General features: G+C 47.4%; 1 protein-coding gene across 1 annotated transcript in view; it reads right to left on the minus strand.

Annotated features, from left to right (window-relative positions):
- Window positions 1-3495: 3495 nt before the first annotated feature.
- The window catches only part of LOC142431616 (cell adhesion molecule CEACAM6-like), a 43753-nt gene continuing 26600 nt past the window's right edge, over window positions 3496-20648 (minus strand). The window contains exons 3-7 of the mRNA XM_075536635.1: window positions 13258-13290; window positions 12217-12573; window positions 5955-6233; window positions 5350-5604; window positions 3496-3782 (exon numbers count right to left, since the gene is read on the minus strand). Of these exons, the coding sequence (XP_075392750.1) occupies window positions 3496-3782; window positions 5350-5604; window positions 5955-6233; window positions 12217-12573; window positions 13258-13290 (1211 nt within the window). The remainder of the gene's footprint in view (window positions 3783-5349; window positions 5605-5954; window positions 6234-12216; window positions 12574-13257; window positions 13291-20648) is intronic.

Raw genomic sequence — 20648 nt, forward strand, 5'->3', positions numbered from 1 at the left:
CCTCACGTTGGGTGGCTTTACTTACTGTGGTTGGCTGCTGAGGGTTTCTGCTCTGTAGGATCATGCTGGTCGCTTGCCCTAAATAAATACCAGACACTGTGACTTCTTCTCCAAAACACAGGAAAGCTGTTCTCTGAATGGAGAAGGGCACTTTCAGCAGTTAACGCCTCAGTGTTCACGGACACCTTTCCTCCTAGGCCCTCGTCTCTAACCACTGCAAGTGCTGATGCATTTCCATTTGCTAAGTGTGCATGTGTTTCGGTGGGGTTTGCTATGTGCCATCCAATCAATTTCAACTCAAAGAGACCCCAGGTGACAGGGTTTTCTAGGAAGCAGTCTTGACAGGAGCAGATGGACAGGCAGGTCCTTCTCCTGAGGAGCTGTTCCCTGGTGGGTTCCAGCTGTCAACCTAGGACTTAACTCTTGTCCCAGTTCAGGAGGACATACTGTTGTGTCTCCTCAGATGTGCAGTTAGGCCAATTCTTTCCCAGCTGCTTCCCTTTTCCGGAGGCACACAGCTTATTGCCTGGAGACCTTTTGGGTGTTTCTGGTTTTTCTTACAGTGAGTTCCTCTCTCATCCCTCCCTCCTACTATGTGGTCACCAAGGCACAGGGTGTCCTGTTTCTGTTTTCATTTTCTCATTGATTTTCCAATTGGACCCTGACCTCCCCGACTGTGGGACAGAAGCATATACTTGGGCATTTTTCATCCCATGGGAGTGGAAAACTCCATGTCCAAGAGGCAGTGGGGGTACTGGGAGCATGAAGAGCAGGGAAGCAGAGCCCTGAGTGCTGAGCAGCAGGAGTTTAGGAAGGAGGTAGAGGAGGCCCAGACCCAGAGGCAGGTGAAGAAGAGCCTGTTCTCTCTCGTCAGCATGGCAGTTAGCTTTGGAAAAAGCAGAACAAGAGAAAAACATCATACCGTCCAGTCTTCCTGACCCACAGACAGTACACCAGAGCTGCTACCAGGCACATGCAGGCCAGGACTTGTATCACCATGTTGCCAATGGCCCCACCTCCGAGTGCTGAACTTTCTTGGATTTGCTATTGGAAGAAAACAACAACAACAACAACCAAAAATCAGAAGGAAAGGAAGTCAGTCATTTGGCAAGTCAAAGTCAAGAGGGGTGGGGGTGTGTTTGGGGAAACAAGTTTCAGCAGGAAGTATCTGTTACTCGTTCCATCGACAGATAGATGTTTCAGGAGAGAGCGCTGTGAGGTGACTGGCAGACTGTATCCTTGCCCTTTTTCCCCTCCTCTCTTTTATGTTGTCTGTATTTTGATGAACAGTCTTGTTTCAATTCCCTCCCAGCCTGTCTGCACTCAGTGCTAGCTGGTCAGCGATGCTAAGGCTGGCTCTCAGATCCTTCTGAAGCTTTGGGAACACGAGAAAGGCTGGCTGCTGTTTTTGTGTGGTTAGAACTCCCCTCTTGGCTTCTCCACCTTTCCTGCTCATGTCTTCTTCTCAACTTCCCAGGTGTGGCAGTCATGACTGTGCACCTCTCCAGTCTCCTGTGCCGGGGACTTAGCTGTTGGAATAGCCAGACTGCTGTGCTCTGAATCCCCCACTTTTTTTCCATGGGGACCTTGCTTCCCACAGGCTCCCCGCAGGGCTACTCAAGCAGGCCCTTCCTGAGGGCAGTGTCCTCTGACTGGCTTGAGGACTCCCCAGGGGCTTTGTGGACATATTCTCAGGACTCCTAGACCCTCTGACGCACTGCCACTGTGTCACCTGCATCTTAAAGTGACCCTTCAGGACCGAATGGAAATGCTCCCGTGAGTTTCTGAGGCTGCACGTGTTTCCGGGAGCAGAAAGTCTCCTCGTTCTCCCTCGGAGCAGCTGGCTAGCCCAGCAGGTGACCTGTCGGGTCACCCAGGCTTCTCTTGAGGGCTGAGCTGCAGCCCACACCCTCCCTCATCGCCATTCCCTTCACAGCGCTCAGCTCGCATTGGGGTCCAGCCCTCTCAGGGCCCTGCTGCCAGGCTCCACTTTCCCTAGGAGACCTCTTCTCCAGTCATTATCTTGCTTGTCTAATGGCATTCTTGTTCCTTGGCATGAGAACTAACACATCAGCATTGATATTTTTCACTTAACTCTCTTAAATAATAATAAAAATTTTGCATGTACTTTGTTCTTTTGTTTAATACCTATGTCCCTCCATTAACTATCCAGTGTTTATATTGAACGTGTAACAGTTAATCTGCTGACAGAAGGCAACATTCTAGTCACTACAATGTCTGCATATTTTAGTCCAGACTTCATATCAATTAATTTTGAACGACAGAATTTCGTTTTTACTCTTTAAAAGGATCATTCAGTATAGAATAAACTGCCTGGCAGAGAAGGGCCACTCAGTAAGTATTTTTTAAATGCTTTCTTTGAGAAAACCTTTCTGTTTTATCCGTAGTTGCTTTCCAAACCAAGTGTCACTGACCTGGCTTTTCTCAGGTCTGGATCTTATTCAAAATGGCACACACAGTTAAGCACTCAGCCACTACCCTAACCCCACGGTTAGCCACCTGAGAAGAAAGACCTAGAACTTGACTTCTGAAAGGTCACACTCAACCCTTAACTTCTTCCCCCACACCCTTTCCCATATTTAGCCAAGAATGAGGTCTCACTCGGTTTCTGTGAAATGCATTCCCTCCCACTTCCACTTATAATACCTTTTGCTTCAGCTTCTACATTTTAAAATTTTCTCTTGGAACCACTTGGGGCTGAGCCTGGTACCCAAGTCTGGTTGTTCATGTGAATTCTGACTAGTGTTTATTGGGTGTACTAAATCTTGGGCAACATATTTTGCATATTTATCATTGGATCCTTATATTCATTATATCTTCCAAATGTTATTTCTATTTTACTCATGAAAAACTGAAGTTTGGAGGAGTGACAAAAATTCACCCAAAGTCTTACATCTCATAGGAGACTGAGCTGAGGCTTGACTTCAAGCCTGCCCGACTTCACGGCTAATGCTAGTGGTAAAAATAATAAGAGCTAACATTCATGGAACATTTTCTCTGTGTATGATAGTCTTCATGGTTCAATGGAAGAACACATTAAGCCTTTAAAATAATCTTATGAAGCAGTCCTTTTATTACAATTTTTGGTTGAGGAATCTGAGACCTGGAAATTCAGAATCTCGTGCCAGTCAAAGCTGGGAATCAGTGTCGGTATATGACAATTATAGATAGCTTTGTTTCAGAGCCTGAGCTCTTGACCACTTCACCATTTTTTTTTACTATTGCTTTTTTAAATGGTTATTATTTCTTTACTTTTTCTTTTTAAAATTGTTTTATTAGGGGCTCATACAACTATTATCACAATCCATACATACATCAATGGTGTGAAGCACATTTGTACATTCATTGCCACTTCACCATTGTTTACTGTAATAATCTATTTACTGACGTTGTGTCCCTGCTCACTTTTACCCATGTTGCCCACCATTGCAAGAGTTAGTCTATGCTGAGAAGATGTAGAGTGGGGATAAAATGTCACTCACCTTCCACAGTCAGGATGACGGAGTCACTTCTGATGGCACTGCCTGGGTTGGAGACCTCACACTGATAGTTCCCAGCATCCTCCATCCTGACAGGGTTTATGGTGAGGGATTTATTGTCCTGGGACAGCTTCATCCTCTCCGTGAGCCGCAGTCTTTCACCCTCATGGAACCAGGAGATGGAGATTGCGTTGTGCTGGGTGAGGCAGGTGAAGACCACCGGCCCTGTATATTCTGAGACTGTGGTGTTGCTGGCCTGGATGGAGGGCTTGGTCAAGGACTCTGTGGGAAAAAGAGAAGGGGACTGAGAGGGGGACTGAGGTTGGGGGCCATCTTTTTCTAGGAGCTCTCAGCTAGCTTAGAGGCTCCCTGTGAAAGGTGGCCTCTGAAAAATGACCCAGGTGCTCCTGACCATGCACAGAGCTGGTAGGTCAGTCCAGGAGGTGATCCATGTGAACAGGATGGCCCTTCCCGCACTAGCAAGTAGATGCCACCCAAGTGCCTTTCGAGGATCAGCAGAAGACCTCTTCCCAGCCCACCTGTCCATCACTATGCTGCCAGGTGTGGTTTCTCTGTGGCAGAGGTTCTTAGGAGCCTTTCCTAGAGTCTTCTGTGACTTTACAAGAGATCAGGCCCCTCTTTAGTAGACAGTGCTGTGTCTGTGAGGAAAACAGGCCACCTGCTTCATCCAGGTCAAGGGCCGGACAGCTTCACACACAGAAGGGAAGGTGTTTCCTTTGTGCTAAACACCATGTTGGGGAAGAAGCACCCGTGGGTCCAGTCTGCACTCTTTAAAAAGTTACAGCGCTTCCAACTCAAGGGATTTCTCAATACATAAGCAGTTTGGCTTTCAGTCCAGGGATTGAGTATCACACAGAGGAAACCTTGGAAGGGAGAAGTAGTTGGAGTTTGTACAAAATCCAGGACTATTGGCCCTCTCTAGAAACGACAGGGAGACCCCACGAGAACCAGAATTTGGTGGGATGCACTGCATTTTTGACACTCACCCTTACACTTTTCTATCATTCTCCCTGAGGGAATACTATTTGAGCTTTCCTCCTCTGACGGGTTTCTGTCTTATACAGGTTCCTGCTTTCATGCGTTTTTATCCGTTGTACTTCTGGTCCTGCCCTTTCCCGCACATTCAGAGACATGATGGGTGAATGGACCTAGCTTCCCAAGTGTGACTTCTGACACAATGTTTTCCTTTGTGAGTGTTCAGTGTCAGTGTCACACAGACTGTACAGCTGTGACATATCAGGACACAGCTTCAGATGCATCACCCCAAGCATTCCCCTTTTTTCCCGCAGCCTTGTCTGAGGTGGCTAGATACTTCTAGCCTGCACATTTGCTCCATATTTGCTGGTCTGACCTCAGATGGAGTCAGCACTGAGCTGGTGGATGAAGCTTCGGGAACAGAGCAGGGGGCAGAACTCTAGCTGGCAACCAGGGTTATATTATCCTTTTATATCAGAACACACGTGAACCTCTTCAAAACCCTCTCTGTCCCTTATAGCTCAGAAGCCAATGAAAGACAGCAAAGGGATGATAGACTGTGACAACTTGAACCTGAAGATGCTTCACCTTTCTCCCCAATGAGTCCCTTCATGGAGCTGAGAGAATTCCCTTCCCACATTCCATTGAGGTCTCTAAGTCTCCCCTGAGAAATCAAAGAAACAAGAGGAGGGACCAGACTCCAGGGATGTCTTGGGAGAGCTGAAGGGCAGAGTTTGTGATTTCAGGGTGCCCAGGAGACAAAGCCTGGAGCATGATTTCTTTCAGGGCTTTTCAGAAAGTCAGACTGGCTTCCACTCAGAGCTCAGGGCAACTCTTCCCGGGAGCCACTTACCGGACATTGTGATAGTCTTGACTGTGGCTCTATTGTGGGCAGTGTCAGGGTTATGGACACGGCAGACATAGCTCCCACTGTCACCCACGGTGATGTTGGGGATATGGAGCTGCTGTGTGGATTGCCTGTAGGTTTCACTGATAAACCAAGAATACTGTGCAGATGGGTTCGAACCTGCTTGACAGGTGAGGTTGATGCTGTCCCTTGGAGAGTAATGCTCAGCTGAGGGGGAGATGGTGGGGGTGTCTGGGCCATCTGGAGCAAACAGAACAAAGCTTGTTGTCATGGAACCGGAGGGAAGGGCCACAGCTTCCCTCTTACTCTTGTTTTTAAAAGTCCCACACAATAAGCCCCCTTACTTCTCTGAGCCTGATCCCGAGACTTGACTCATTTCCCCCTTCTCAAGCATTGAGGATCCCCACCCCTTCCATCTCCTGTGTGACTCTGCTTGTCTCTGTTTTCAAGAGAAAGGAGGAGCTGGGCAGTCTGGGCGTCGACCGGCTGATGGTCCATGTACTTCGACCCTAGTAGCCTAATGCTGGCTGGACTCTGACAGTGTGGAATTGGGCTGAAGCCTCTGTCATGTGGAAACAGAAGTTACTCACAGAGAACCTGCAGGAAGGATGGATCACTATGGCTGGAACTCACTGGGTTCCTGGTTCTACATTCACGAAGTCCTGATTCATTCCTTGCGACAGTGTGTCCAGTGAGAGTCCTGTTGCCCAAGGACAGCTCCAGCCTGGAATTGTCCGGGAGACTCTGATTGTGTATCAGCCACTGTGAGGTTGTGTTCTGAGTCTCAGGTTCACACAATAATGTTACAGAACCCTGGTCCTCTATCGGGTGGGAGCTGCTGCTCTTGCTGGAGGGTTTGGGTAACTTCCCTCTCAGAGAAAACAGTAACAAGGTGCAGTGTGCACCTCTCAGCCAACCTGTGTCTTTAACACATAAAACAGATCTTTACATCACAAGAAACACCCATGGCAACTGGAGTGCTCAGAATGCAAGAAAGACTTCCCTGCCAGATTTTATCACCGAAACAAACATTGAGTTTTGCAAGCATTAACCGAGTAGCTGCATTTCCTCGTGGAAAGTCACCAGACTAGAGATCAGAGCCCATCCATGGCCTTTCCTCAGTTCCTTTCTGACCACCTGGCTGCTTGATTGACCTCAGTTTCCTTAGCTGGAACTCCTCGTCCTTGTACATGGTCCAGCATACCTGTGTCTTTCTGAAACACAACGTTTTATTCAAAGAGACTCTAGATGTAGGTCCTGATGGGACTTCTGATTGTTCCTAAATCAGAGACTATTGAGAAGTCTGTCCTGGAAACTTGATGTCGTGAGTAGACATTGCATTCAGGGAGATCAAGAATAAGCCCCGCGGTGAGGGCCAGAAGATGGTGACATTCTTCTCAGTGTTTGATGGCGACTGAGCAGAGATCATGGCCCTATCTAGGCAGAGCTGATTACGACGGATAATCTAGAAAAGAATGAGGGTGTAGGCAGGAACTGACTTTGGAATTGGTGTAGTCATTACACATTGAGCTGTGAACTAAAGGTCAACAGTTTGAAAACGTCAGCCACTCAGAGGGAGACAGACGAGGCTTTCTACTCTTGTCAAGAGTTACAGTCTTTGAAACCCGCAGGGACAGTCCTACCCTATTCTATAGGGTGGCCAAGAATCAGAATTGACTCAATGGCTGTGAGGTGTTCAGATTTTGGTCTCTCTCCTTGTTCGTGATTTTCCTTTGTTCTATGGCTGGGGATCGATGAGAAATACATGGAGATAGTTCCAAATACACAGTGATCCCTGGCAGTGACAGGTAGATAGATTCGGTATAAAGAGGATTGTCTCCACCAATCGACTACCTGAAACGAAAATTAGCTGGCCCTGCCACAATAAGGGGGTTGCAAAGCAGTAAGGCACCTATTAGACACTTATGGGAAAATGCTAAACTTAGAACACCCAGACTAAAGCCACCTCGGCCCAGGTGGAGACAAACCTGGGCACAGGGCTAAGCACCAGCAGCGACATTACATCACACAGGTGTGCCTAAACTCAGCCAATAAGATCTGCCCAAACCCTCTACCATGCCCCGCACTGAGTGGAAATGTAAGGCGATATATATATATAACAATATATCTGACTGAGGACAGGCTGCCCCTGCTTTGAGGTTCTCTCTCTTGATCCACGTGCTCGGCATGCACACCCCACCTCTCAGGGCCCCCATGCTCACTCTCAGGGCTCATGTTCCCACTCCCTCTGTTCTTTTTTGGTTCCAGTGTTCCCCTTTGGTTCTGTGGGCTCCACTTTCAGGCCATTTTCCATGTGGTTTTTTTGTGCTTCTCCAAAGTGGCCATCCTTTGGCTACAAACTTTCCCACGGGCCCCGCCATGCGTCCTGGTGCTGTCTGACACGGTCAGACCTGAGACTTCCCTTTCTCTCACAGAAGTTACTTGCATTTACAAAAGTGCTCCTGCCAGGTGAATGCCTTGAGCGTGGAGAAGCGAGAACCGAGGTCAACCACCCCAGAAACCCAACAGGAGGAAGCGAGGAGAGCGTGAACTTGCTGAGGATCTGACCATCTCAGACCACGAGTGTGTCATGGACTTGGATACACATTAGCTTCCATGTTAACATTTCCCCTAGATGTGAACACGATGAATAAGGACTCAAAGATCCAGGACCCATTGGTAGAAGGAGTATCCATAGAGGGAACAGAAGAGGAAGTTCAGCCGACTCTCATGTCCAGCGAGCATCTCAGGACAATGAAGGGCAGATGCTGAAGTCTGTTTGAAACCAAGGACTCCGTAGTTAGGGAAATACTGGTGATCTTGGTAAGAGGACAAGGTGGATCGAGGGAAACTATCTCAGGGTAATATAAGGGAAGAGATCAAATTGGGAGAAATTATTTGTGGGCCAATTTAGAAAAGAGTTCCCAGTCAGCAATTCCTTATGGAGAGTCAGGCAAAATGAGAGAAAGCTCTAGAGGGGCATGCAGAATACTTTTCTTTAGTTCTCATGAAATATGCCATCAAAACTGCTAGAAAACAGGAACAGCAATCAAGACGAAAACAACCAGAGTTTGATCAATTCATCCAAAGTTCCAGTGGTTCTCAACCTGTGGGTCCCAACCCCTTTGGGGGTCAAACGACCCTTTCACAGGGTTCACCTGATTTATAACATTAGCAAAATGACAGTGATGAAGTAGTAACAAAAATCATTTTATGCTGGGGGTGGGGTGGGGGGTCACCACAACATGAGGAACTGTATGAAAGGGTCACAGCATTAGGATGGTTGAGAACCCCTCATAAGCCAACAAGCTAGCTGACTGACCAACTTTGGTTTCCTGACCTGCAACCTGACCATGGCGAGGTCTCTCCAGTTGCCTGACTCAGATACACTTTTTCTAAGGCCCCATTTTTCAAAGTGATGCTAGACATGGTTCAAGATGGGGCTCTTCATTGTCCTTCAACCTACTGAGATAGAGACGTCTGTTCTGGGGATTTGGTGTCATGGACAAAAATCACCATGGGACACCAGGAGTGAGTCTGATAGTGAGCTGCAATGATAGTCAGTTGAATCAGTGTAGAGAGTTAGGTGCATGTCCACCCTGTCTCATGTGTTGGCATCGCCAAAGGGGAAGATGCTGAATGGGAACACAGTGAATTGACTTCATTGACTGGTCGCGGAATCCTTGGAAGAGCTTCAGCTTAGATGAATATGTGTGTCCTTGTCTATTGTCTGGAAGAGCATTTCTGGCCACAGTGATACTGGGAGAGGACAGGATGGTCAACCGTTAGCAGAAGTATCTGGGGGAGGAGGCTGCGGGGGTTGAGGAAAGGTATGTAGAGCAGAGAAGTCCCAGCTGGAAGGTAAGAGGAGGAAGATGAAGGTCATGGTAGGAGCAGCCGAGCCAGGAAGGACTCCAGCAGTGAGCAGTGGGCGTTACAAGTGACTTCATTGATCTGTAGGTTCAAGATCCCCCATGTGAACCAGAGGCAGCACCGGCAAAGTGCTAAAACTCTTACCTGATTGAGTAGTATCACCAGGAAACTTAATGGTTTTTAGAAGGATAATAAAAAAGCTGGTTCCTATTATAATTGTCCCAAAAATCCAACTCTTCCAATGTACTGTACTGCTCCATCCTCACCAACATCGACTATTCTTCCTCTTTTCAGCGCTCTCTGTCTGTCTTTGGGTTCTCTAATTCCCTGCAATGTCTCGAAGAACACAGGGACTCTTAAGGGGCTCCTGCATTTGTGGAAGCCGGCTAGTCTCAACTCTGTGGGCCAGGCATCAGGGTGGAGGCTTCTCCTGACTCCTGTGGTTGCAGGGTCTGATGAACCATCACCAGGAAGTCAACAACAGGCTGTTGGCTCAAGTTCTAGGAACTGGGGTTTAGATAATGATGATCTGGAAGCATGACACACACACAGAGAGAGAGAGAGAGAGAGAGAGAGAGAGAGAGAGAGAGAGAGAGAGAGAGAGAGAGAGAGAGAGAGAGAGAGAGAGCTTTGCTAGAATATTCGTATGTATTCCATGTAGACCATTACCCTCACATAAACTCCAAGGCACCGCTAGGGAGTGATGGCTGGTGACTAGAGTAAGGTTGATGGCCTGAGTCACACCCTCCAGCAAGGTGTAAACTAAGGACACGCCTGCTCTTAGTCTGCCTCATTCACATAGCAACAACTCCCAAATGATACCCCAGCTACAGGCAGAGAGGCACCTCATAAAATGGATGTAATCACATCAGATTACAAAATGGAGGGGTGACTACATTATTTTATATCTACCAACCCACATCATTGTGTAACTGAAAACCATTAGAAATCGTGACCCAGTTAAGTTGACACATAACCTTAACCACCATAGACCTAATTTGCATTAACGACGTGCTGCCTAATCCCTTGGTGGGCCATAAGCATCTTATTTACATAGGGCCACTCAGTCATTGTGTGGAAATCGGGAACATGGGCTAGAAAGGCCATAGTCAACCTTTCACTGCACTGCTTTGGGGGAGCATGGCTCTGAAGAGACCGGGAACCATTCATTTATTCCCTCACCATTCTCTCCTTCCTTTTTCAAAGAGCAGTTTGTTATAAGTTGTATCTGGGTGCAGTGTTGGGCAGAAAGGAACATCTTTAACTTTATGCTTCGGTGGAAGAGATATAGAACACCTCAATAAATAAACACATGAATGACTTGTGGATGACATAATTTTATGTTAACTTGGAGATATATAAAAGTGTAGAGGTGACATGCAATCTTTCAATCAGGTCACCACCAGCTTGATGGTGCCTCCCTGTGGGTGGCCTTCTCATAAGGAGGGCCCAGGGACCCTTCCCTTCTCTTGACCTTGACTGTGCTGCTTGCTGGTCACCCTGAGAGCTGCTGGAGCCGCCATGTTTCCACCAACGTAGGATCCACAGGACTGTGCACACAGTGCCCTGGGCCTGTGATCTTCCTGCATTCTGCATCATTGCATGTGACTATGTGAGTCAGAAGAGGGACTTATGGACTAGTATCGTCCTTATGGACTTGAGTTGGACTGGGCTGGGATGTTTTCTTGATATATAGTTACTTCTTGATAGAAAGTTCATTCGTACACATCGATGAGTGTCACTGGAGAGGTTTCTCTAGTCCACCTGGCCTAACACATGGCTCCACTCCCATGTAGGGAGCATGAGGATGAGCCGGAGACAAGTGGCAGTGAGGTGATGCCTACCACTGACTATTGATGTAGGTAATTGAGTTCTAAGGGCAAACTATAGTAATTATTCATCTGCTCCGACTCTCTTCCCCTTCCATGAAAAATGTCTTCCCTTCCAAGTGGATATTCCTAAGAAGAAAGCATCTGAACCCATGGCTACTTTAAAGGTCTACCCCTCCTGCCCACAATAATTCCACCCAAGTTGGAGACAAGGTCAGGGCTATGTCTGCAGACAGATCTTGGTGTGAAACTGATATGGTAGTCCTGGTCCGTGTGCCCTCGATTCAGTACTTTTCCCTTTTATGTCTCATTTTTCCGTCAATAAGATCATAGCATGGATAAACAGTCTTGTTCACAAAGCTGTTGGAAGTAATTGTCTGCAGAAAAGTTGGGTGCAGGCGAGCTGGCCACATAACCAGATTAACCTCATCTATGATCTGCCTTCAGAAGAAGGTGCCCTCAGATGGAAGAACACTATGTGTGGCATTTCTCCACCTTTTTCTTCCTCCTGGGGAGGCTGATCTTCCTATAGGAGACTTCTGTATTTCCTAGAATAGTCAGCTAAAAGCCTGGGGTACTGGTCCATCTCTGGTCTCCTTCAGTGCAGTCCCCACCCAGAAAAGCTCCTAGAGATGAGCCCTAGCTGGTGAGAAGGTCCAGGAGTCCCAACACTTGGCAGCCAGTAAATTGTTCATCCCAGTCAGCCTTGCCCAGGAAGCTAATACTCAGCCCTGGCTGCAGGTGCCCCAAGGGCTCATAAACAAACCCAGGACAAGGTTTGGATTGGGGACATTTCTAGGAATTAGTTTGTTCGTGTAGGACCACGCTGTTCTGAGTCAGTCTGACTCCTCCAAGGTCATGTTTAGATGAAACGGATCATGGGATGGGAGCGTAGGGAGGTATGGCGGTTGGTGGAGCTGGACTTGGTTACCTCCCTCTGTTGAGTTACTCCTCATGAGACTCCTTCCCCCCGCAGGGACTGTCTTGCGGGTGTGGATTCCAGAAGGGAATTCTGATCTAAATGCTTAAATCCCAAGCATGGAATAGAGCATGAGTGCAGGCACCACAAAGGGTCCACGCTTGCCCATCACTATCTTTTAAGTAGAAAGAATCCCACCCCTAGCTCAGAGGTTAAAGACGAATGACTCACGGAATACAAGGATTTGTCCAGTCAGTGGCTCAGGCACTCCGTCTGTCTTCATTATTTGTAGTGAGTAGGTTCCTGTGTCTGCCAGGGTGGCATTCTGCAACAGCAGGGACCCATTGGGGTATATGGTCTCTCGACCAGTGTGGGCTGGCCCCTCAGTAACTGTTCCATAGGATACTGCAAATGTTCCAATGTGATTGTTCTGTATTACAATGAACCCTTTATACCACATGTAGACTACAGCCTCTGCTCTTGAAGGATTGCGGAGGAGAACACCCTGTCCTTCGGCAGCAGCGCGGGGCACGGATTCCAGGGTGAGTTGTGCTGTGGTGGGCAGGCCCCATGAGAGTAACAGTGAGACTAGGAGGGAAGAGAGAGGAAGTCACATCAGCATGTGGACCACTGTGTCCGGAAAGGCAGGCATCTGCATGGTTTCCTCACTTACTGTCCCTGCGCACCTGCTTCCACTCAGAGGCTGCCTTGGGGTTGATTTCACTGTTACCACATCTACAGGCCCACTGTCCTCACACTCTGACTTTTCCATGCTCTGAGCTGCATATCAAAATCTGACTTCAACGACAGATCCAGTTGCTTGTTTGTCCGTCTCTCCTGTTGGTGTGAGTTCCATGAGGGCATGGGCTCACCCTATTCTAGGTTGTACCCCCAGCTCCTAGATAGGCCTACAATTACATAGGGGATGGAGAACGGAAGGATCCCAGGGCCCATCCAACCTCAGGGGTTTAACTGCCAGTTTCGGAGATTCAGAGGTAAAGACACAGCTTCCTGCACCCTGTTCGCTGCATGCCACATTGACATTGGGTTTACAAAAATGCTATCAGGTTCCCAAAGTGGTTGTTCAGGATGATTACTTTGGCCTCTTACCAATGCCAGATCAACGACATTTTCTGTTGCTGACCTCTCCTCCCCCTTCTGTGTCCTCTCCTCTGGACTTCACTGGGACGTTCTCTTTTAGCTAGGAGACCCCAACCAACCTCTTCTCCCTCACTCCCCACTGCAGGCAGGCAGGGAGTTGTGCATTCCCACCTGTAAGCAGTGCTCCCTTCCAGGAGATGCACACTTTACGAAGGGCGACAGCAGTTAGCCCCATGGATCCTTTTGGCCTGCTCTTTGCTCCTGCAGAGGATTGTTCCGAATCCAGAAATGCTCACAAACACTGCTGCCTCCTATAGATCTGCTCTGTTGTCCTTTCCGGGGAGCACCAAGCCTATTCCTGGGGTGGGAGCTTCCCCAGATCACCTGTGTTAGGGGCGGCGACTCACCTAGGAAGCCTCTGCTCTCTTCTCTCCTCCCCTTTCCATTCTGCCTCTAAGCTCCCTTCTATGCATTTCCTTCTGTCTGTGTGTGGGGAGGATGGGGGTGGGGTGGGGGAGGTCAGATGTTTACAGACATCCCTGAATGCAATCACTGCCAGGATGCTTTCTCCCCACACCACAGGGGTTGGACCTGCTCCCTGCTGGCAGAGACAATGGTCCCTATCAGTTGAGCCAGGGAACAGGCCAAACCGGCTTTGTGACATCCAAGGTTAAGCTGCCATCCTAAATCTAGGATCCGCCCATCTTGTCACATGTATATCCCCAATCCCTTCTCTTCCTATTGCCATGTATTTCCCTAGACCACCCCCTCTCATTACTATACTACCTATAGCATAACCCCTTCCTGTGAGGTATGTCCTCATGTGCAATTAGGGGGCTTGCATGTCCTTGGTGAGCATGAACGATTCTATCTCTCCCTCCACGTGGACCATCAAGCAGGGCAGAGGTGAGCATGCTACCATGAATCGTGTCTGACTCCATTTAGTTCAATACTTCTATCTCTCATGCTCTCTATATCTTTACTATGATCTTAACTTATTATCGCTGTACAGTTGCGCCTACTGGACCCGTAATGATGTGTTAGGGGCTGGCTTCCCCTGACATGTGTTCCCTGAGAACTGCTGTTGCTTCTAGCTTCCTGGTTGCTGTGGGGAGCACAGTGCTTGTCGCTGAGAACTTCACCTGGTTGTGCAGCAGAATCACCTGTGGGACGTTAGAAGGATCCTGGGATCCAAGGGATTCCTTTGAAAGGGTGCTTTAGCAGCTACAGTGGTGATTCCATGCCATGCTTAGAACCAGGGATTTCTTTGGTGGTGGTGGCTTCTGACTCTCTCCTCTGGAAAGATCATCTGAAACCAAAATGCAAAGATACTCCTCACTGCCCTGAACCAGACTCCTACTCATCGCGCGATCTGACTTAGGGATTTGGACACTGCCCATCTCTGTGGGAGCGGATAGCTTCATCTTTCTCCCACTGGTGGGTTGGAATTGCCAACCTGGAAGTTGACCAGGAGTACCACCAGGTGTCTTTCCTGTGGATGGATAAAAGTGGGAAGTTGGATGACAATAGGGGAGAGGGACCATCCTTCTCTCTGTGTGTCACCAGCTTGGCCTTTGTTTCGAGGGACATAGATACAGAACCTGGTGTCCAAGAAGGAGCAGGTCCTGAGGAATGCAGGGCCAGGTGTCTCGAGCAGAACCCTGTTGCTCGGAGGTTGGGGACAGTGGTTTCCATGGCATCAAGGTAGTGTTTCAAGGAGACCCTCTCTCTGGGAGCTGCTTGGCTCAGTGGTGGCTCAGATCCCTTCTCTGTTCTCTCTGACTCTCCTGGAAGTCTCTGTTTTCCACGTGTCTTTCCTGTGGCCACTTGCCTTCCCCATGGGTGGGCCCAAGCAGAGAGTGGGGGCTCGCACAGGAGACACCCACATGATCCGGCCTCCAGTTTCAGGAATAAGGGACAGGACAGAGCTGACATGAACGAGGGACCCGTTTGAGAGAAAAGATGGCAATCAGTCTCCACTTCTTTGACCAAAAACTAGGCCCATGTCTCAGGGGGAATGTATTGTTTCCTGTGGCCAAGACTGAGTTAAGAACAGCATCAACAACAACAACAACACACACAAACACACGCTGGAACCAACTACTGCTTCCTTTCTCGGGCTGCTGTGTGTGCTTGTCAAGTGTCTGTCTTGAGTGCCCACAGTAGAATTGCAGCGTCAGGTATATCAAGGTGAGAGGTGGTAGCCTCTTTGGTAAAAAGAGCTGGGGCCAAGTCCAGCCTGTAAATATGGGCCCTTGGTTATCAGAAAGTGAACCCAGTATTTTGTTGAGCCTCAAAATGAGTTAAGCAGATCCATGTGACAAGTGACCAAAATATTTCCACAAAGAATCTTTGAAATAAACTTATAGCCCGCTACTGTAAATTCATTTATAGGACTTCTATAAGGGGTCTGTATTTAGCTAGAGATGTCATTCTTGTACAATTGAACCAATAGTGATACATTTTTATTAACCAAAATTCAGAGTTTACAGGAAGTTTCACTTTTTGTGCGCTACAGTTCTGTGAGTGTTGGCAATTGTAGAATATCATGCATCCTTTATTACTGTGCCATACGGAATAGTTCCATTGCCCCCAAACGCATAAGTGGTCCATGAATTCATCCCAACCTCGCTCCCCCAGCCCTAGGAGAGAATGAGGTTGTTACTGTCTGCATCGTTTTCCCAGAATGATCCCTAGAATCTAAGATGGGAAGATTTTGTGTCATGTATTTTGGACATGTTACCAAGAGACTAGTTGTGAAGAACATCTTGCTAGGAAAAGCAGCAGGATGATGAAGAAGAGGAAGGCCTTCAGTGATGTGGACTGACCAATGACTGCACCAATTGGCTCAGAGATCACAGGGTTGCAGGAGTGGGGCAGGGCCAGGCAGAGTTCTGATTGGCTGCATACGGGGTTGCTGAGCATCAACTGAGGACACCTAACAACACAGTGTTTCCTTTCCCAGACGTTCCTATCGTTGGAATCATTCAATAAGTAGCCTTGATCTACTGGGTTCTGTCACTAAGCAATATATCTTTAACCTTCATTGAAGTTTTATAAAATATTTATCAATTGAGAGCTCCTTTCCTTTCATTGTGCAATACCAATCCACCTTATGGCTTGTGTATTCACTCACCCTTTGAAGGACATTTTCATTGTTTCTAATTTGGGGAAATTATACCATGGCCAATTCGCATTTTGGGTGTGACAGTGGAAGCCCAAAATACACATGCAGGGTAAACACAGGGAATAAACCTCCAGCGATTTCCCTCTGATGATAATTGATGCATGTGAACAGACTGGTTATCATTCAGAGGATTGGAGACACAACTGCAATAGATTAAAATGACCAATCTGACTGGTTAAAACCTTTGTCACTTGATTTCCCCTCTGATGTACTTTGTGCTTGTGCTGGTTTTTAATATATTCTGTGTGGGTTTTTTTTTCATATTGGGGTTTAACTCTTATGTGGTGTCATTGTGGGCAGCCTTCTGGAACCTTTGCTATGTGTTTTTTCTAAGTTTTCTAAGGATGAACTCATAGAGACAACAATGAGAATAAGAGTTCTTGGGCGGTATGGTGGGCAAGTGGGTGGGGATAATGGGGAGCTGATATGATGGAGTTCAGACAGTTTTTGAAACTAATTCTGGTAGCAATGATACAATACTGCTTGATGTGATTGAACCATGGAATAGTATGATGCTGGGGGTGGGAAGAAATATGAGTTACTGCAAAATAAGTAAGGAGCCTGGAGGGCATAGTGGGTTATGTGTTTGACTGATTTTTGAGCCCACCGGATGCGCCACAAGAAGAAGGTCAGGCTGTCTGCTCCTCTAAAGATTTACAGTCTCAGAAACCCACAGGAGAGGTTCCACTCTGTCCCGTAGGGTCACTATCATGCACAATCAACTGAGTGGCAGATAATTTAGTACAGTAAATAGTGATTCAAATATTCTGAAACTTCTAAAATGTGCATCAGAGTTCAAACTCCTTTATTAAAATAAAAATGTTCCAGACATATGATAAGATGTCACAGCTTCTCCATCTGTGCACAGAAACTCTTAAAAGCTAGAATTCTTTTTTAAAAAGAAGTTTGGAGTCAACCTCACCTCTGATATATTTAACATGGCTTATTGTTTGGCTTCTATATATTATATTAAAACATGCTCTGAAATGTTTGCTGCATAACTCGAAGAAGAAAAGTTTAGATCTTCCAAACATTTATGAAAATAACTTGAAGTCTCACATTTTCAAGACTCTGTCTTGACCTCACATTGGCCACATGTGTGCCTTGGAAATTTCCTTTCCATTTTCTTTTCTTCTCAAGTTTTGCAGAATGCAACTTGTAGTCTTGGTATATAGTGTACAACCTCCAGCACCAAAAGGAAAAATACCCACTGCCACCTAATTGAGTATAACTCATAGGAATCTTTAAAAAATATCATTTTATTGGGGGATCAAACAACTCTTATCAAAATCCATACATACATCAATTGTGTCAAGCACATTTGTACATTTGTTGCCCTCATCATTCTCAAAACATTCACTCTCCATTTAAGCCCCTGGCATCAACTCCTCATTTTCCCCTCCCTCCCCACTTCCCCCTCCCTCATGAACCCTTCATAATTTATCAATTATTATTTTGTCATATCGTACACTGTCCAACGTCTCCCTTCACCCACTTTTCGGTTGTCCATCCCCCAGGGAGAAGGTTATATGTAGATCCCTGTAATTGGTTCTTATAGGACAGACAAGAACTGCCTCTTTGGGTTTCCTCCAACACTTTAATATTTTAAAGGCTGCTGAGTTAGGCTGGGTTGACCAGAGAAACAAATTCAGTGACTCTCATACACGGGCAAGAAAGGGCTTTATAGCAAGAAGCTTTGTCTATCAGGACAACATCCCAGCCCAGTCCAATGAAAGTCCGTAAGTCTGACGCCAGTCCGTAAGTTCCTTTTGATACTCACACTGTCACAAGCAATGATGCAGATGCAGGAATACCACAGGCCAGTGGGTGCCAAGTCTTGTCGATCCAATGGCGGTGGATGCATCTCCAGGGCTCTGGCTGCCATCAGGGTCAGCCAGCAGGAAGGGGAAGGCAGAGTGGATGGCAGGTGGGCAGAGAGGGGGTGGAGTTCCCTGGACCCTCCCTGTGAGCAGGCCACACACACAAGGAGTCGCCATCAAGCTATGACCTGATGGACAGACTAGACTCCATCCCTGCAGTTTTATTATATCTTCAAGTTGACATGAAATTATGAGTTACGACAGCTGCTTAGTGATAGGTGGGTTCAAACTATTGACCTTAGGATAGGCATGTCAGTTCATAACCATCTAGTCACCATAGGGTCATATTCAACTTCTTTGGAAATTTCTTAATATCTAATTCTGTTTCAAATCTTTCTTACCTTTTTGGTCTTGTCCTATCTTTTGTGAGTCTGGATGATATATTCCTAAAGGAGTATAACTGTATCTGAAAATAGAGCGGAACGCCATATATAAGAACCTAGAGCTGATGTGGTCTATACTGTGCAATTCTGTGAACCAACACCTCAAATATCACCAGGAACAGGCCTAAAAACCAAATTACCAAAAAAATAAAAAGGGTCGTTGGGCTGTGTAATCGATGGCGGGTAGATGAGGCCCAGAGTTAACTCTCCTGGAGGCATCACACTATTTCATGCAGGGGGAGTGGGAGAGCTTTGTCCTGGTCTTGCTTGAGCCCCGGGCTGAGGGGGGCATCTCCGTTCCTGAGGCTGCTGGTGCTCCTGGGTGGATCTTGCAGTAAATGTGTGCATCGGGCTCTAGTAGTTCCTGTGAAACAAGCAAGCAAACCAAAAGAACAAGAGACCAATGAGCCCCCTGCAGCCCCCTGAGACCCTGTTCCAGCTTTTCCGCTGCTCTGGGTCCCACAGCTCTTCTCTGTGCTGGGCCTGCCTTTACTCCTCAGTGAAGTCCTGCTCCCAGACCCCTTCCTGTTCACTACTCCAGCTCTCATCTTTGCTGCTGCCTCCTGAATTCAAAGCAAAGACAGATGCATGTTGGGACAAATTATGGTCCCCCATGGGCCTGTGAGCCCAGAATGTTCATGGTCCACACTCACCTGATAGATAGGAACTGCCTGGTTGACATACAGGAGTTCCTGGGCAGGAAGAAGAGAAGGCATCAGAAAGGGGGAAAGAATTGTCTGTCAGGACAAGAGTCCAAGTGCACAGGGACCAGGTCACTAGAAGGTTCTTGTCCATGGCAGTTCATAACTCTTATTCCTGAGTCTTTAGGTCACTCAACACCAAGAGGGAACACCTCTTCTAATCAGTTATCAGTTCCATGTCTGTAACAAAACACCCGACCCCTTCCTGCTGCATCCTTGCTACTTTCCCCTGTTATCTGAGGATCCCTGGCTGCTGTTCTGAGACCACTCTGTTTCCCTTGTACTCTATGTCTTCTCTTAAACACAACTGAGTTGACTCAGGTTGGGCTCACACCTGTACGTAGGGTAGACTCTATTCCTGAAGGGAGCCCCAGCTGCTAGACAGGGCACCTAACTGACCTGGACTTAATGGAACGTTTGGTGGGTCTGTGCTGTGTGTGGGTTGACCAGCACCTCTGCCCTGAGCTAGCATCACCGAGATCCCTGCTGAAGTGGTGTGTAGGGGACGTGCTTACCGGAGAGGCAGAACTGTCAGGCTGACCACAACCTGGGGAGCAGACAGGGGAGTTAGCACCAGACACATTTGCATAAAGGAGCTTGGGAGCCCTCAGAGGAGGAGGAGCTGGCGGGTTCTCAGCATGAGACACTCATGTAAGTGAGAGCATCTCCTGGAGAGAGGCTCTTGGGACATTTGGGGCACAAAAGGGGTCAGGTGATATTCAGTAGTATCATTGGTCCCAGTACCACAGGTCAGGGCTGATGTGGCCACTTGAAGGCTGTCTGGGTTTTTCTATGTTTCTCTTCCAAAATCTAGAGGCATTGATCAGAGGCACGTTAGGGAGAGGTCTCAGGGCACCCAGTTCTCCAGGCTGAATGAGCACTTACCCAGGGTCGATGCTGGAGGTTTCTGATGTCCAGATTCCTTGTGACAGCTCCCCCTAGGAAATGTTTGGTTACTTTTGAGGATGCAGGGAGAGATCAAGGGCCTGAGATCAACACAGAGGCCAGAGGGAGGGACCAAGGCCCAGCAGTGGGAATGGAGATTTCCTCTCTCCATTGCTGCAGTGCAGGGGTGGGAGTGGTAAAGAGGTAGCTAAACAGAGGGAGGATGCACTGGGTGGGGAGAAAAGAACCACATATATGGAAGTTTGAACAGTATATTCTTTTAAAAAATCATTTTATTGGGGACTTGTACAATTCTTATCACAATCCGTACATCCATCCATTGGGTCAAGCACATAGGTACATTTTTGCCATCATCATTCTCAAAACATTTGAGATCTACTTGAGCCCTTAATATCTGCTGCTCATTTTCTCCATCCGTCCCCACTCCCCCTACCTCATGAATGCTTCATCATTCATAACTTATTATTATTTGTCATATGTTACACTGTCTGATTTCTCCCCCCGC

Source organism: Tenrec ecaudatus, chromosome 18 (assembly GCF_050624435.1).
Source record: "Tenrec ecaudatus isolate mTenEca1 chromosome 18, mTenEca1.hap1, whole genome shotgun sequence".
In the NCBI taxonomy this organism is placed as follows: Eukaryota; Metazoa; Chordata; class Mammalia; order Afrosoricida; family Tenrecidae; genus Tenrec; species Tenrec ecaudatus.